The sequence below is a fragment of the Homarus americanus genome, unplaced genomic scaffold (assembly GCF_018991925.1).
Source record: "Homarus americanus isolate GMGI-L3 unplaced genomic scaffold, GMGI_Hamer_2.0 scaffold31037, whole genome shotgun sequence".
NCBI lineage: Eukaryota > Metazoa > Arthropoda > Malacostraca > Decapoda > Nephropidae > Homarus > Homarus americanus.
Genome location: NW_024722227.1, coordinates 3,751,477 through 3,769,972, shown reverse-complemented (window position 1 = coordinate 3,769,972; position 18,496 = coordinate 3,751,477). Strand labels below are relative to the sequence as shown.

Sequence of the window (18,496 nt, the reverse complement as noted above, 5' to 3'; positions counted from 1 at the left end):
GGCGATCGGTCACGTCTCTGATTCAACAGTACCCGCTGCTTCCCGCAACTCTTTTTTAATAATTTAATTCAATTTGTCATTTGTCACCGATTTTATAACCAAAGAATTTCTAATAATAGTTCTCTTTTGGAACTATTGACGTTATTTTTTATTATGTTGTCAACTTAATAACCCTTCGGGAGTTTTCGTTACCTTTATTACACTGGTCTACAAAAAAATATTTTTTTTTTCTGGCATGAAACCTTTTAACTGTTTTTTACTAACTTTAAGGTGCTGAATCCAAATCTGATCTCAGATTTGCTCCATCACGTAACGTGCCAGAATTTACTGAGCTACCAGAGATTGAGGATATAGACCGGAATTCACCTGTTTCTACTGATGAAGATGAAGAGACTGATCTTTTCAAGCCATCTGGTGAAGATTGTGAAAAGCCAACGTTGTTTACTCAGTCAGAATTGAATGATCTGGTCAGAGATCCAAATTTGCCAAAACAGTCTGCTGAATTGTTAGCTTCCAGGCTTCAAAAGAAACGACTCTTAAAACCTGGCACGAGTGTCTCCTTTTATCGCAACAGAGAAGAGCAACTGCGGAAGTACTTTCATTCATATGACCAGCTTGTTTTTTGTAATGATGTAGAAGGACTTCTTCTCTCCATGGGACTACCAGCATATGATAGTAAGGATTGGAGACTTTTTATTGACAGTTCTAAAAGGAGCTTGAAATGTGTTCTTCATAACGGAAACAAGTATGGTTCAATTCCAATCGGACATTCTGTACAAATTAAAGAAGAGTATGAAAACATTAAGACTGTTCTAGAGAGGTTGCAATACCATGCTCATGAATGGTTAATTTGTGTGGACTTGAAAATGGTAAACTTTCTATTGGGCCAGCAAGGAGGGTACACAAAATACCCCCGTTTTCTGTGCTACTGGGACAGCAGGGCTACAGCAGACCATTGGGTGAAAAAGAATTGGTCACCAAGACATAGTTTGACGCCTGGTGACAAGAATATCATTAACGATCCTCTGGTTGACAAGAAAAACATTGTCCTTCCTCCTCTGCACATAAAACTTGGTATCATGAAGCAATTCGTCAAGGCTCTTGATCATAGTGGAGAGTGTTTCAGATATATATGCTCAACCTTTCCAAGTCTTAGCGACGAGAAGAAAAAGGCAGGGATTTTTGATGGACCTCAAATAAGAACACTACTCAGAGATCCACACTTCCTTGCAACAATGACTGAGGCACAGGCAAGAACTTGGAATGCTTTCTCTAATGTGGTGCGGAACTTCTTAGGGAACAAGAAAGCGGACAACTATCAAGAAATTGTGGAAGAGCTGCTCTTGAGTTTACAAGCACTTGGATGCAGAATGAGTATCAAGGTTCACTACTTACACAGTCACTTGGACGAGTTTCCAGAAAATCTAGGAGAAGTGAGCGAGGAGCAAGGGGAGTGCTTTCATCAAGACATTAAAGTAATGGAAGAACATTACCAAGGTCGATGGGACTCGAACATGATGGCGGACTACTGCTGGAGTTTGATGAGAGACATTCCAGAAGCTGTACATAAGAGATCGGCCAAAAAGAGGAAGTTTATGTAACTGTAACTTGATCTTAATACTTGCACTATTTCTACCGTACATTAATTGTTTTTTTTTCACCCTTCAATGTTACATTTAAATATTATATGTGCATTAACTTTCCAATTTGATATTAACAATTTTTGGTTATAGAAAAATACAAAATATAATGCTGAAAAAATTTATGTATACATGTTTAAACCGTCAATTTTGATCCAAAAGTTTACGTTTACCAGCAAAAGTGCAATATGGTATATCTCAAAAACCTGATGTGATAGACAAAAACCAGTCATATTTAGATTCTGCACCCCAAATTTACTTAAAATCCGTTTAAAAACCTTGTGCCAGAAAAATTGTGTTGACTGGTGTTATCAATTCAATTTCAATATTTTATTCCTTGATAGAGAAACCGGGACCCTCGTGCTGTTGTAGTGGATTCCTGCCCTACAAACGCTGTTTGTCCTGAGTAGCCGACCCCGTGAATTCCCCAGTGTATGCCTCGTAGTCTAGGTCAACCAGCGCCGCCTTACATGACGGAGGTCAACTATTAAGCCACGCCTACCTCCGCTATATAAGACCTGACCTCGTGGTGACCTATCTCTCTTTCTACTGTGGGGTATGGGATGTTTGGTTCACACTCAGGATGGGATGGAGTAAGGAAACTCACAATGTGCTCTCATGTATACATGTTGTATTGGATGTACAGTGCAGCTTGGTGCTGGGAAGGCAGCATGGTTCTAGTGACTAGAAGGGCATGTAGTATGACACCTGGTAAAATCTGGTGATATCCCCATTACCAAACGTGGGGAAGGAAAATAAATGGCCGATAGGAAGGAAATAACCCCCATCTGGTCACCGAGATATGCTAGGGACTGTCAATTGGTTGAAAATGTTCAAAGGAGGGCCACCAGACTGGTACCTGTGTCGTGGATTTCTCCCCTACAAACGCTGTTTGTCGCTGAGTAGCCGACCCCGCAAATTCCCCAGTGTATGCCTCGTGGTCTGGATCAACCAGCGCCGCCATACATCACGGAGGTCAACTACTAAGCCACGCCTGCCCCCGCTATTTAAGACCTGACCTCGCGGTGACCTCTCTCTTCTTCGCCGCTGCCTGGCGGCCCTTGCTCCCGCCGGCGACCCACAAGCTGTCCTCCTCTGAGCACCCTCACCAACCAGCTCTCTCTACATCACGCTTGTAACCACGCTGCCACTTCCCAGCACCAAGCTGCATTGTACATCCAATACAACATGTATACAGAGAGCACATTGTGAGTTTCCTTTCTCCATCCCATCCTGAGTGTGAACCAAACTACCCGTACCCCACAAATGGTGACCCCCGGCGATTCGCACTCACACAGGATGGAGGAGAAACCGATCACTCTCCCAGTCTTCAAGCAACATGGAAGACTGGCTTATCCACACAGAGGCAGCTCTCATCGGCTCTACAGCTACTGTCTCTACACCGCAGGTTAGACACCCTAGAGCAGCACTGCTTCTCTAGCAGACACCAGCTCCTCTTCCTGCCCCAAGCACCACGTCCTACTGACCCCAGCACACCCGTCCTGCCTCAGACGCCGCCCCCGGCCCAGCAGTACCCCCCTGCCGCTCCTGATGCAGCCCCTGCGCCTGAGTGCGGACCAGCACTCCTCTTTTCTCCCTGAGGTACTCCCTGCTACTGTCCTGCATCCTGCTGCTGTCGTGGACCCAGCTGCTGCCACGAGCCCTCATCCGCTTCTGCTGACGCAGCCCCTGCTAATGACCCAGGCCCACACACCCCAGCAGGCGCATCTGACGACTCTGTACCTGCCGTGAGAGAAGCACAACATTCATCACCTCCACACACCCTTTTTCTCCCTCTCTACTCCCACAGATATTGTGTATCTAGACAGTTGTCTCCTCTAGCAGCCGGCTCATCCACGCCATCGCAGTTATGGCTCACATGTGGCATGCACCGCCCGTTCTGCCTCACATGTGCCATGCAACCCTGCAGACAACAAGTCTCCTACACCGCCTGGAGGGAAGGAGGGAGTATTGTAGTGGATTTCTCCCCTACAAACACTGTTTGTCGCTGAGTAGCCGACCCCGCGAATTCCCGTGTATGCCTCGTAGTCTGGGTTAACCAGCGCCGCCATACATCACGGAGGTCAACTGCTAAGCCACGCCTACCCCCGCTATTTAAGTCCTGACCTCGCGGTGACCCCTCTCTTCTTCTAGCTACAGCCGCAGCAAGCAACACCACCTCCTCTGCCGCTGCCTGGCGGCCCTCACTCCCGCCGGCGAGCATGGCGACCCACAAGCTTGTCCTCCTCTGAGCACCCTCACCAACCAGCTCTCTCTACTCAACGCTTGTAACCATGCTGCCTTCCCAGCACCAAGCTGCATTGTACATCCAATACAGCATGTATACAGAGAGCACATTGTGAGTTTCTTTTCTCCATCCCATCCTGAGTCTCGAACCAAACATCTCGTATCCACACCTGCAGTTCAGCACCTCAACTACCCTGAGATTTTGGAGCACCGGAACTTGCCTATCTTATACAACAGACGGGCAAGGGGTGACCTAATTGAGGTATACAGTATAAGCTTCTTAAGGGGCACTACCTAGTTGAGTGTCCTTACTTGGAGCTGGCGTATGCTCGCCCCACAAGGGGGCACAGCTCAAGATTGAAGAGTCCACAAGTCCAGAAAACTGTAAGGGCAAACTTTTTCGGAGTGAGAGTTGTGAACTCTTGGAACAATCTACCAGAGTGTTGTGATGGCACCGAGAGTGAGTTCTTTCAAGACCAGACTTGACCAACACTGGAGCAGGTTCAGCTACATCCAGGAGCCGGTGCATGCCCAGTACCTGTCAACAGTGCATAACAGACCCAGTACATGCCTAGTATTTGCCAACAGTGCATGGCAGAGACGTGACCGATTGCCCAAGCGGCTAACAAGCCGATCAGTGGTGAAGAGGATAAAAGTAAAGCCAAGTATAAACACCTTGGTATGTTCTTATGTGGTGTACTTTCACAGCACAGCTTGGATTTCTGTGGAGACGTGATCGGTTCAAGTTTTAACCGTTTCATTATTTACACTACTGATATGCTGAAGTGGTTGGTATCAAATACCCATATAATTTGCATACAACTCTGCTGTTAATACCATGGAACACAACCTGCCTAATTGACCAGCATTATAAACAGTGCCCATAAATGCTGATGTTACCATGGAACTTCATAAATTTGCTTAATATATATAAATTTCAATGAATATGTACAAGCCAATAATAGGATAGAAACAAAAAATAAATGTTCTTTCTTTATTTGCAAAGTTTACTCTGTGGTCTTCTTGGCAACCTTGTGAGTCCTACGACGAGCTTTCTTAAAGGGCTGAGCACGCTGAGAGCGAAGGATAGCTGAGGCACGTCGAAGGGCAGCCTGTTGGAAAAGGTTCATATTTACATCCCTAAATTATTAAATATGATCTCAATTCATATCACATCCACATTAATGTATATACAGTTCTCTAAACCATTTAGGTTTGGATTCTAACCAAAGATTATAGAATCTTCGTGGTACTGCAGTTGGATTTAGCATATCAATTTACCATATAACCATCGCAAACCATGACAATTAATTCCAAGTTCAGCAATTGTTGTTGGGTCATTTGCCTGGCACCTTTGTTTTCAGAAGTGCAGTACTACATAAAATAGCGGGACAATGATGATGTCATCATTATGTCACAGCAAATCTCAATTGTACTGCTTCAACAAATACTTTTACCTGTAGTTCATTTCAAATTATCAAAATTAAAAATTGTTTTAAAATAATTTTGTGATTAAGCTCACAAAGAGACCATTAAGTCCAATAAGTCTTGTGAACTCCCAGCTTTCATGCAACAGTGCGTTTACATCTTTTAAAGGCTAAAGGTATTGTGGGAGATATTAACCTCAGCCAACATTGGTTGTGCTTCCCTGGGTTCCTAATTGCTTTAGTTTTCAATTGGGCATAAACAAGTCATTGAGGTTAGGTAACATTTATACAGTAATCATATTACCAAACATTCCCCCTCCAAACTTTACAATGTGTGTTCAAAGAAATTGTTTAGTGGAAGCAGAAAGTTCAAAATTTTCCAAGGGTCTCCTCCAAACTATTTTGGTTGACCATAATCCAATTCAGGTAAGAGAATCATTCCTTCAGTCTCTATAAACCTAACCCCTCTTGAACCAAAACTGACTTAAGATTTCAGTGAAACCCTCTTCTTCAAAAACCTCTCTATCCTTTCAGAGCCTTACATCAACAGGCCACAGGCAAATAAGATCTCATAGCTGATCTCCGCCCTTTGAATACTATACCCTCGGTAAGGAGAAAGGTTCCCATCTCTTGTATCTATCTACCGCAAAAAAATTAAGTCAGTCAGCAAATCCATCTTATAAATCTTGTCAGGGCAGAGAAAACTGAAATTTTATCAAGTTTCATTTTAAGCAATTGTCTTCATACAAGACATCCAAAAGAAAGAGCTTGACAACTAACTGTACTCTCAGGATACCAAGTTCAAAAACCTTGATATCTCAGGTTACCTTCTGTCAAACATGAATGAACACTGCAAACAACCCACTGAGATACTTTGTTATGAAGTCATACATGATGACATCCTCAATGCTAGGTTTTAAAAAATCAGCTAAGAGTAATTCTGCACCTTCTAAAAGTTGGCTAAGCATCCTTACCATTTTCTCAGTTTAGGAATGTAAGCCAAAACAGAATTCATTATAAATTGGACACTGTAAATGATTACATTGAATTTGGACCCTAAACCTTAAATCTTGACAGGGTTGGCCTAACCTAATAAGAAACCTGCATAATTTACTATATCATATTTTAATGGAACTACACTTGGAATAGGGAGCAGGTCATGCACGAGGTCTCAGCATATCTCCCCTCTCGAGTCTGAATGAGTGGAGTCATTAATCACATTTTCTTGTCCTCTGTGTTCTAAAGGTGTACACAGCAGAAAATAAGCCTCAAGCATATAAATGTTTTTGTAAATGTATTTAAAATCATCATAAGAAAAATGAAAACTCGGATGATTGAGACCTGGAAATGTTCAGCAAAAGCGAGTGATTTTTTTTTTTACGGGGATTAGCCCACCTGGGCACAGGTCACTGACCCATATCAGGGCATGGGGACAAAAATATAATAATAATAATAACTATTATTATTATTATTATTATTCATAAAAAATAAAAATAGCATTCTAAAAAATAACAAAAAATAAATACCAAAACAAAAAATAAATCAAGAATGAGACATGATATACATTATGTTGTCAAAGTAAGAGAAACAATGGAGACCTGGCAATTGTGTGTAAATGAGGCAGAAAGTCAGATCAGCAACCTGGGACTTGGTCACAATTTTTGTGATGCCATATGGCAGCAGGGTCTACCATTAGACAACACATTATGCTTCCAGTACCTTCCCAGGCGGTAGTACCCCCGTTTGGAAGCTATAGGATGTTCAGCATCAAAATATCTTATTCCCGAAGACTGGTTTTTTTTAACCATTTTTAACCCCCAAATTTATGTACAGTATCTTTTCTAATTCATCTCATGATCATGGTCCCAGATATAGGGGATGTATTAGCTACTGCACTAAAAATTTACCGAACATATAAAACAATTTGGCAGAGCATTAACCTTCCTGGCCCAGTGCAAACTCTGGTCTCTGTTCTGCAATGCTATTATTTCCCGATTATTATTCAGCTTATTTTCCTATTAAAGAATTTACCTTTTTCAGATCCTTTCTGTAGTGGTTGAATTTGATGAATCTACGAATAGAGTTCAAAGCCCGACGAGGCCCTGCTTTGATGGTAGTCTTCACAAGATTCTTTCCTGGTTTGTTCTGTCAGTGAAGGGAGAATAATTATATTATGAAATGAAGAACAAACAATAAATCATCGCTAAGCCATGAAAAAATCTGTCAAACTACCTATACCCAGTTTGCCTGGTAAACTGAAATGGATCCCACAGGCAGGACTGGTAGTTAATGGCAGAAGACCTACAGTACTTATCAAACAAGTCATCTTTACAAGTTTTTGTTTAAACTATTGTTTCATTTCACACTATAATACATAAAATCTGTCACGACTACAGTTGAGTAACACAAATATGCCCTCTCTTAATAGTGTCATTATTACCATACCATTATTTCAAGTTACAAACACAGTAACTAGTCTTGTTACAATAAAAAAAAAACAATTCGAAATCACCCCTAATTCGTAATGTTTTCAGTTACAAAATACAGTGACCCCTCGGTTAACGAACTCAATCCGTTCCAGAAGGTCGTTCGTTAACCGAAACCATTGTTTCAATGGGTTTTTGGGTAATTGGTTCCAGCTCACCGAAAATTTCCTACATTCAACAAAAATGGTAGAAAAGTTCACTTACTTTGATGTGTGTATGTAGAAGGCTCCTGGATGATGATGATGATGGGAATTACAATGGGGGTGGAGGAGAAGGAAGAAGAGAAGGCATTGGGGTGGAAGAGAAGTCACCCCATGGCACCATTTCACCCATAAAATTTTAGTTCTCTTGGTGTATTTCAAGATTATTTTCTTTAAATCAACACTGTACTGCATTATATATTGTCAATATGTAAAATATATTTCAAAATGACCAATAATTTGCTTGGAAACACAGAAAAAAGCGTTTAGTTGAAGAGTCTCAAGCAAGATGTTACCTCCAGTGAAAACAGAGAGACTAACGCCTGTTTGCTGTGTTAAGAGGCTGGATGCTGCGCTTTAAACTAGTCACTTTACCTTCAATTATGTTCAATAATTGTTAAAATGACTAAAAAATTGAATATTAAACTTTTAAAATTATTGAATAGTATAAACTTCTTGATATTTACTAAAATAGTTAGGAATTTAAGCCCTAGAACCGATTAATGTATTGGCGGACTGATACTAAAGCTGGTTGCCCGGCCAGTGCAAGCGAAAACATGTTGAGGTCGGTTCGTAAGAAATTCGTTAACCGAATTGAAGATCCTTATGGAAGGCAGTTCGTTAACCGAAATTTCGTTAAACGAGGGGTCACTGTATATATTAAATTTAGTTATTTCATGAAATTTCTAATTATGACACATTTAAGAATACAGTATATCGGACACATTTTTTATCCTTATAAGTATGGCACGTAGCGGTAGATGATTTATGATTGGTATTCAAGATATCAAACCTGCTGTGTAGATATATTTATTTATACTGTAATTTCCTTGTACAGTAGTTATACTGTAAGTGCAGGCAGACAGTGTTGCCGCCATTCAGCAGTTAAAAAATCATTACATGTATTCCCCAAAAAACGTATCATTAGCCATGGGAATGATATGATTCGAGGCTTTCTGAGCACGTAGTTTAGGTTTAAAGTTTTTATCTTATAAAATGATCACAGACTAGACTTAGCAGAATATAACTTGCATTGCTGGAATCCTTGTATGATAGTGATTAAAAAGAGTATAAACATCACATAGTTTACATGATATTTTTTTTTGCCTTTTAGTGTAGTACATTTGAGTACAAAGTGTGTACAATAATGTTGCTAAAAATTATGGCCTTTTCACATTTAATGTTTGTTTAATTTAAGATTCTAGTAGTCCATGGTGCTTTAGAGAGGAGGTATATAATTAGTGGGTCAGAAATGCATTGTTGAATTATTATTACCTGACCTTGGTTAGTCCGGCAAATTGGATAATCCAGCAAGGCTTTGGAACCAAGGGTGCCGGAAATTCAGTGGTGCGCCTGTATTTCTATTTTTAATTCCCTGCCTCCTAAACCCATTTGCACCAAATCCTGCACTTAGCATTTTATTCAACTTAGGAAAACCTTCAGGAGCCAAAGGGTCAAGAATGTCATTGGTCAGTTCAAAATTTCTCTTGCATCAGAGCCTATGCTTCACATACAGTGGTCCCTCGGTTAACGAACGCCTCGGTTTACGAATTACCTTCCATAAGAATCTTCATTTCGGTTAACGAACAAAAATTTGGTTAACGAAATTCTTACGAAATTGTTTCGACATGCTTTGGTTTGCTCATCAGCTGGAAGATTAGTCCGCCAATACAAAAATCGGTTCTAGGGCTTACATTCGTTAAAACTTGAGTAAATATCAAGAAGGTTGTACTATTCAATAATTGTCCAAGTTTCATATTAAAATTTTTAGTCATTATAACACTTATTTAACATAATTGCAGTACAGGGAACTAGTTTTTGGTGTGCCCATCAACCACTTCACTCACCCACCAAGGCCTCAGTTTGTATCTCTGTTCAGTGGAGGAAACATCTTGCTTCTGGGTCTCTTGAACAGAGTATTTTTACGTTTTTACAGTACAATTATTGGTCATTCTGAAATTTATTTAACATATTGACAATATATAGTGCAGTGTTGATTTAAAGAAAATAATCTTGAATTACACCTAGTCAACTTAAAATTTTATGGGTGAAATGACGGCATGAAGCATGGGGTGATTTCTCTTCCACCCCCACTTCCTTCTCTTCTCCTCCACCCTCACTTCTAGTTCCCATCATCATCAACCAGGAGCCTTCTACATACACACCTCAAAGTGTACATTACTGCAATTTTTTTTACTTTGCATGTAATTTTCGGTGAGCTGGAACCAATTATCCAAAATCCCATTGAAACAATGGTTTCGGTTAACGAACGACCTTCTGGAACGAATTGTGTTCATTAACCGAGGGATCACTGTATATATATATATATCAGAAAAATAAAGAGTCCCAATAACCCTAGTAAGAGACCCCCACATAGCCATCACTTGTTTTAAGTTGGAGTTGATAAAGTGTATTGAGGCTGGTGAAAACATGTCCACAACCAGTAAAATTTTAGTACTATCCCATTCATCGAGACATTTTTTTCTCAAACTGTTGACTAACTACGGTATAGTACAGTGCATTTTAATTTTTTATGCATATATACAGTAAATATTTAGGCCGAGTTGCAGTATCACTTTATTACATATTGAAGATTCTTTTTGTCGAGGAACATATCATCTAATTTATACTGGTAATTGATGGATAAAGACAATTCAGCTTATGATTATTCGGTTTATGATACAGTCTTCAAGAACACAACCCTATTGTAAATCAACGTAAAGTAGACCTGTATTCTTATCACTTTTGATCATATTTGCTGCTAATTTCCTTTAGCACAAACTCTCCCAAATTTGTAAACGTTCTTTCAGGATCTGTAAACAAGAGTTGTCGCTCCCCCTTCTTTGCACCATCTACCATTACTCTTGCTTTCACCTTCTCAATCTATAAAAATACTCAAGCACCATAGTGACATTACACATTATTGTCAGACTTGTATTCACTGGCACACATATTGAATACAATAATGTGTTTTGCATGAAAAAAACAATAACTGTGGTCCTGTGGAGAAACATCATTGAGAATCTTTTGAAATGTCCTAAGACTGGGGTGTGTGAATTCAGGAACCTGATGCACATTACCATACTTGCTCACAATAAGATTAAGTATACCTACCAAAATAGTCCTGTCAATCCTCTCTCCCATCCATGAACCCTGTGAATTTAAGACATTACACAGTGCACCATCTATGGATTCAACAATGTGTGATGTCTCAGGCCGTGTACACACTGAGATACATTGTTGCGCAACATAGCCTCTGGGCTGTTTCGCAGCTGCCTCAGAAAAATCCAAGTTTATTGCGCGACTGTCTCACAACAGTCCAGAAACATGATTTCAGACGTTTCTTGTTTCCCATCCCATATGGGAAACACGATACAAAGTTGTTCAACATGGAGACAAATTTAAAGAAAAACAATGAATATTGTTATAGGTAGGTGAAGTAATTTATATGTGCATGACACAAAGGATTTTCGCATTTTTTTTATTTTTTAAGCAATTTCATTAGGTATTTTTCCCCCCTTTACAATGTCAAATAATTAAATAAATTTGCTTTTACAAATTCCTTCAGGGCATCAATGAGAGCTTCACACACTTCCAGAACAATGGCAGATGAGTCCCCACTGGCAAGATACCTTAATGTTACTGCCAGGCATATTTTAGCAGGGATTGAGGCTCAATAGTTTGTATTTTTGGGACCAACTATTTTCAGTAATATTTCAAAATCTGAAGCTGTTCTTAAAAAGTTTCTAAATCCAGCTGCATCTTCTAGTTTCAGGTCTGTCATTAGTTTTTCTCCATCTGTTGATTCTTCATCAAAAAATTTCTTCATCCACCATCGTCAAGGTTTTTTCCTTGCTCTCCGCCTTCTTTCTTCTAAGGAAATAACAACACAGGCACCCGCCACAGCGGCCTCTTTTGCATCCACTGACATGACGATGTCGACTGCTCTAACCGCCAATTCATCACTAGCTTGGTCTGGACATGCAATAATGTTTCTGGACTGTCTTGCGACTGTTGCGAAACAATCGCGATAGTCCAGCAACAGTCACTAGACAGTCCAGAAACAATGTTGTCGTGTCTTCCAAGTGTTTCTGGATTGTCTCGCAACAGTCCAGATACATTGTTGAGCGACTGTTTCTAGACAATGTATCTTGGTGTGTACGAGGCTTTAGAATCACAGGTTCACGAGTCTCAGGGTTCATGGAGGACTAACAGAACCTTTTTTTTGGTGGGTATACATTAAGATTATGCATATATTACCTGGTATTTTGAAGTCTTGTGGGACAATATGATGCCCTTGCCACCAGCAGCAGGTTCAATGCCAATAACCTTCTTCTTACAGATGCCATTATAACGAGGACTGTTTACATTCTTCAAGTTGTTAGCTTCCTGCATGGGATATACGTACAATAAAAGATGAAAATATCCTTAAGGCTTATCTTCAACTTATTGCTATATTCTTAAGCAAAAAAAATCTACAATACCCTATTCCTTCAGGGAGCTCCTCTCTATGGAGGCAGCCAACATATGAGCCTCCAGGTAATACTATCTCTACACAATTCTTGCCCTCTCTTTACCTCTTATCTCCCTCATCCTTTGTTCTCATATTTCCGTTTTGTTCCGTCATTCCCTTACATGTAGGCGACTTTCCTCTTACTCACCTACTACACTGCCCCTATACACACTAACTATTCTCTTCTGCATTCTTGATGATCATTCCATCTCAGCAAACCTCTCATCATTCCATCACACCATAATTTACAACCTCTGCTAATCCAAACAACCCCCACACTTCAGTTTCTAATCCTTTCCATTTGGTGACACCAAATTCAACCTTCAGGTCACTTACCTATGAAGTTTGAATTGATGCTTCATTTTAACTAAAGGTTGGACGCAACACTATTTCTGAATTTTTTTTTTACATCCAATCCCTTTGTAATATTTCCAAATATCCAATAACCTACCTTCCTCCCTCCTCTAAACCATACAGTATTTGTCTTCCTTTATACCATTCCTAAACTTTAACGCTCCTTCAATATCTCATTCTTAATCATAATTCTAATCTTTTATTTCCTACAAATTCCTTCCTATCACACACCACATAAAAAAATTAGTCACCACCTACAAAGTTAAAAAATAAATAAACTTACAGTGGAAAATGGTTTCTTAACATTCCTCTTCTTGAGGAGGTGTGCATGATTATCACGTATAATTTGCCAACACAAGTCTGCAGACATCTTGGCTTCTTACCTGTAATAAAGAATAAAAAATAAATACAGGAATTCAATAACTTATTCAATTACATTCAAGGCTGGACCACAGCATAGGTATCTATGACAGTACAACAAGCACAAATATGGCATAGAATGGATATTTAAATACTTTGTTTAATATGGTAGGGAGTCCAGGGGGCAATACAATTGCAGATTACAGCAACTAAAGAATCTGATAAAAAAAGTTTTACCCAACCTAAAATATTTTTATCGAATGAGTGTAGTGAATTTCCGGAATTTTGTTTACTGCAATATTACCCAGGGGGGCTGACTTGGAAGTTAGGTAGGTTTCTTCGGTGCTGGAAAACTCGTACTCAAGCAAATCGTACCCATCAGAACATGTCAAGTTGTACCCAATTACAAGATAACTCGTACCCAAGAACAGAGACAGGTTAAAGCATCTCAATTTGCATTCCCTCGAGAGACGTAGAGCGAGGGGCAATATGATAGTGGTGTATAAATGAAAGTCAGGGCTGAACAAAGAGGACATTACAAAGGTACTCAAACTATCCAACCAGGAGCGAACTCGTAACAATGGTTTTAAATTAGACAAATTTAGATTTAGGCGCGAAATAGGTAAATATTGGTTTGAAAATAGAGTAGTGGACGAGTGGAACAAGTTACCAAATATCATCATCAACTCGAATACGCTGGATAGCTTCAAACATAGGTTGGATGGATATATGAGCAATAGGGGTTGGGTGTAAATGGGACTGCCCATTATGGGCCAATAGGCCCTCTGCAGTTTCCTCCATTCTTATGTTCTTAAATGTTATGTAACGTTTTTTTTTAATATCCATTTTCTAAAATATTTCCACAAACTACAACAGTGTCCACTATAATATAACAATGAAAATCCGGGGGGTTTTTCATTTTTTTTCAATCAATCGCGGGTTAGTCCTATATATTTAACCCCCTAAAACGTATCCCAGTGATAATGGTAAAAAAAAAATCCGAAACGGCTATTGGGATAAAAGCGAATATTAACCGCTTTTTTATTTACGACAGCTGAGTCACACTAACTTTTGTGTGACACGCAAAATCTCTTTATTAAACATATGAACACAGAACTTATGGTGGGAAAGGAAAAAGACGATTACTTTTCTTTTGTACACCACATCTGAAACAGCTTTTGAAGCAGGGTTAATTAATATCCAAGACAATGCTGTGAGTGCCTTGGTCATATGCTGTAGGCGCAACACGAAACACTCTTCACGTCTAAGAGCTGCTGTACATCACATGTGTCAAGAGTTATTTATGTTTACAAAATAAAGATAATTACAAATCTTGGCGTATCGGAGTACTTATAAGTGAATATAAACTGTCTTCCACATCCCATTAGTGTAAAATAAATACGGGTAACATTAAATTAATACATGAAATAACATTTTACTCTATGAGTTGCCTCACCGCGACCAACGTGTTGTACCACACACACGAGAAGGAAGATGGCGGTGTTGTTGTGAGGGTGACGGCACAGCGCAACACATCCACATCTTTACTTTATCAACATAAATCTTAAATATAATTTACATATGGTGCAGTCATTAACTCATAAATATTTTGAAATTTAATTTTTTAACTATTTCTTAAGATCTTTTGTTACTTATTTATATTTTTCCGTGTGTGTGTGTGTGTGTGTGTGTGTGTCTTTTTAGTTTTACCTTTATCCTCTTCACCACTGATCGGCTCGTTAGTCGCTTGGGCGAACGGTCATGTCTCTGTTACGCACTGTTGGCAAGTACTGGGCATGCACCGGCTCCTGAATGTACCTCTACCTTTATACATTTTGAAGACGAATATCTTGTTTTGAAGGACAATAGGAATCGTGTATCGTCCTTGGGGATCATTTGTTCACACTTCTGCGGAACAAGGTTTTAAGAGGTTGTGATAGCTCGTTACACAACTCTTTTAACATTGAAATTACAGATAATTATGTAAAGAATTTAAAAGTTGAAGAGTAGTAATTACATTTTAACATCAACTCTGGAATGTACTCTATCAAGGCCAGGGCTTTTATAAACCTTGAGATTAAATAATTAAGTTTTAATACATGCTTCTGAGATCTGTGATCTCTGTGTACTCCAGTGTTTTTTTTTTTTTTTTACTTTTATCCTCTTCACCACTGATCGGCTCGTTAGCCGCTTGGGCGATCGGTCACGTCTCTGTTACGCAGTGTTGGCAAGTACTGGGCATGCACCGGCTCCTGGATGTACCTGAACCTGCTTCAGTGGTGGTCAAGTCTGGTCTTGAAAGAGCTTACACTCGGTGCCGTCACAACATTCTCTGGCAGATTGTTCCAAGAGTTCAAAACTCTCACTCCGAAAAAGTTTGCCCTCACAGTTTTCTGGAACTGCGGCTTCTTCAATCTTGAGCTGTGACCCTTTGTGGGGCGAGCGTCCGCCAGTTCCAAGTAAGGACACTCGACTGAGTAGTGCCCCTTGAGATGCTTATACACCTCATTTACTTCACCCCTTGCCCGTCTGTAGTATAAGCTAGGCAAGTTCAGGCGCTCCAATCTCTCAGGGTAGTTGAGGTGCCGAAGCGCAGGCACTGGTCTGGTGGCCCTCCTTTGAACATTATCAACCAACTGACAGTCCTTAGCATATCTCGGGGACCAGACGGGGTGATAGTACTCCAGATGGGGAAGCACTTCACTCTTGAAGATCGTTACGAGGGAAGGACCGTCTAAGTATCTGAACGACCTTCTTATAAGACCTTCTTCTTGCAATGGCCCGGGAACTTCAGCTAATGGTCAACATTATGTTGACACCATACACACCTAGGTCCTTCTCACATTCAGTCTCAAATCGTGCTTTTTTGTATAGTTTATATAACTGCTTTTCCTCAAAAGTATCAGGGTTATTTACATCCTCTCCTGTTGATACCGAGAAAAATAATTAATTTTCACGTCTCAAATCTTATACACCCACACATGTTCTCAATAATTTTGATTTTGTTAAACAATAGGAAGTTTGGTTTCCTTGTTCTTTAACTAACGGGCTAAGTTTTGGACATATATTTTTCCATCAAATATTTAACTCTTCCCTTTACGATTTTCCAGGATGAATCCATATCCGTAATGTGCAAGAAGTTAGGACAGTCAGTGCTCCTTGCTTCCTCCGTCATCCTGTTAAAGTCGCGATTTTAATATTTGAACCTTGGCCTGGTTATGATGAGATTCGGTTTGTTCATCTCTGTGTTGAATCAGATCTTTAACATGTTGGAATAGAAAATTGTCTCTCACAGTTTCTATAAAAAGAGTTGCCGTGTTAATAATGTCGTTTAGTGTATTTTCATTGCTCCAGTCGATATCACCTTTTTTGAGATCTCCCATTACTAAGAGGTGGTTTGAGTAGAGCACAGTTGTTTTAGTTATCAATACCATAACAATGTTTGCTTTATATAACACAAGTGATAGTCAAAATGCGTTTATAGTAATTATGCTTATATAAAAGTAGGCATAGAGAAATATGAATCACTGGCGTGTCCACATTTTCCCATGTCAGTTGTTTCATATTTTATAACACTGTAATTGTAAAGATACTTTTTGCTGTGCACAAAACAGTATGGATAAACGCAACATATCATAAAGTACATACACTAGAACTCTGAGGATAACACAAAAAGTCAAAGACTTATTGGTGCTACGATCGCCCAAGCGGCTAACAAGCCGATCAGTGGCGAAGAGGATAAAAGTATAGTACGTGGTCTACCGGGCCGGAGTTGGTCTACTGGTATATTTACACTGTAGCGTCTATTAATGCAGCCTAACCTAACTTAACCTAACCTATCTTAACTTAACCTAATGTAGGTTAGTTTAGATAAATGGATACTAGTGTAAATATCCAGGTAAACACAACTCCAACCTAGCTTATAATACAGACGGGTAAGGGACGACCTAATTGAGGTATATAAGCATTTCAAGGGGCACTACCTGGGCGGGCTCACTAACTCCACCGCAAAAAAAAAAAATGTGACTACCTTCCCAGCTACACAAGGACCTGGGCGGGCTCACTAACTCCACCGCAAAAAAAAAAAATGTGACTACCTTCCCAGCTACACAAGGACCTGGGCGGGCTCACTAACTCCACCGCAAAAAAAAAATGTGACTACCTTCCCAGCTACACAAGGACCTGGGCGGGCTCACTAACTCCATCGCAGTATAAAAAAAAAATAATAATAAGCAGCACTATATAAATAAACCAATATTAATACAAAGGTCTGATGACCCAAGGGAGCAGATTAAAGATAAAACACCAAAGGGAAAGATGAAGCGATCTGATTGAGCCCAGATTCTTTCTACGCCTACTGTATTTCAGTTTCACCACATTTTCTTCAACCCCTAATAATCTTCTTTCACCTCATAACTAATGACTCCGCCACTCAGTCGAGTGTCTTTACCTAGAACTGGCGGACGCTCGCACCACAAAGGGTCACAGCTCAAGATTGAAGAAGCCGCTGGTCCAGAAAACTGTGAGGGGTAACTTTTTCGGAGTGAGAGTTGTGAACTCTTGGAACAATCTGCCAGAGAGTGTTGTGACGGCACCGAGTGTGAGCTCTTTCAAGACCAGACTTGACCAACACTGGAGCAGGTTCAGGTACATTCAGGAGCCGGTGCATGCCCAGTATTTGCCAACAGTGCGTGACAGAGACATGACCGATCGCCCAAGCGGCTAACTAGCCGATCAGTGGTGAAGAGGATAAAAGTAAAAGTAAAAGTAAAATACAGTATATCTACTTTTCGATTTTGTTCGTTGCCTTATCTATAATTTTATCCTCTTTGCCACTGATTGGCCTGTCTCTGTTACGCAATGTAGGCAAGTGCTGGACATGTACTAACTCTAGAAACCTTGATTTACCTTCTCACTTTGGTCCGAGAATTTCCGTTCGTTGTCAACATACACACCCAGGGACAAGCGTCCTCAGAACAGTTGATATCAGTAGACTGACCTTTTCTTCCTTTCACTCCCCAAAGCGTGGTTACATCAAGTATATCTTATTCGACAAGTTTAAATCGGGAGGTCCGGAGCTGGGTGGTTCGGTTTCAGTTCATGTCCAGTTACATTACAGTTGCAGCATATACTTGCCCCCAGTGACCATGACTTCCCTTTTCTTTCAAGTGGCCGTGCTGGTGTGTTTCACCTGTTACAGCACTGCAACAAGTGTTTCCTACTACCTTAAAAAATTTAGATATTTCTAAGTAATATACTCCACGTGACT

The 18,496-nt window shown here is 40.0% G+C and overlaps 1 protein-coding gene across 1 annotated transcript; it reads right to left on the bottom strand.

Moving 5' to 3' along the window:
• Window positions 1-4,867: 4,867 nt before the first annotated feature.
• On the bottom strand, window positions 4,868-14,783 carry LOC121862305 (60S ribosomal protein L28-like). Its single transcript, XM_042360447.1, has 5 exons — window positions 14,684-14,783; window positions 13,151-13,250; window positions 12,261-12,389; window positions 7,346-7,459; window positions 4,868-4,999 (listed from the first exon to the last, which is right to left on the bottom strand). Exons 2-5 carry the CDS (start codon window positions 13,235-13,237, stop codon window positions 4,895-4,897), a joined length of 435 nt encoding a protein of 144 aa, XP_042216381.1. The 5' UTR covers window positions 13,238-13,250; window positions 14,684-14,783; the 3' UTR covers window positions 4,868-4,894.
• Window positions 14,784-18,496: the final 3,713 nt, after the last annotated feature.

Excerpts from the sequence above, each read along its gene's own strand:
- LOC121862305 (XM_042360447.1), bottom strand. The coding sequence starts at position 13,237 with ATGTCTGCAGACTTGTGTTGGCAAATTATACGTGATAATCATGCACAC. Across the intron at positions 7,460-12,260 it reads ACAAGACTTCAAAATACCAG|AACAAACCAGGAAAGAATCT; the intron begins GTAATATATGCA and ends CTTCACTGACAG. Across the intron at positions 5,000-7,345 it reads ACAGAAAGGATCTGAAAAAG|GCTGCCCTTCGACGTGCCTC; the intron begins GTAAATTCTTTA and ends CTTTTCCAACAG.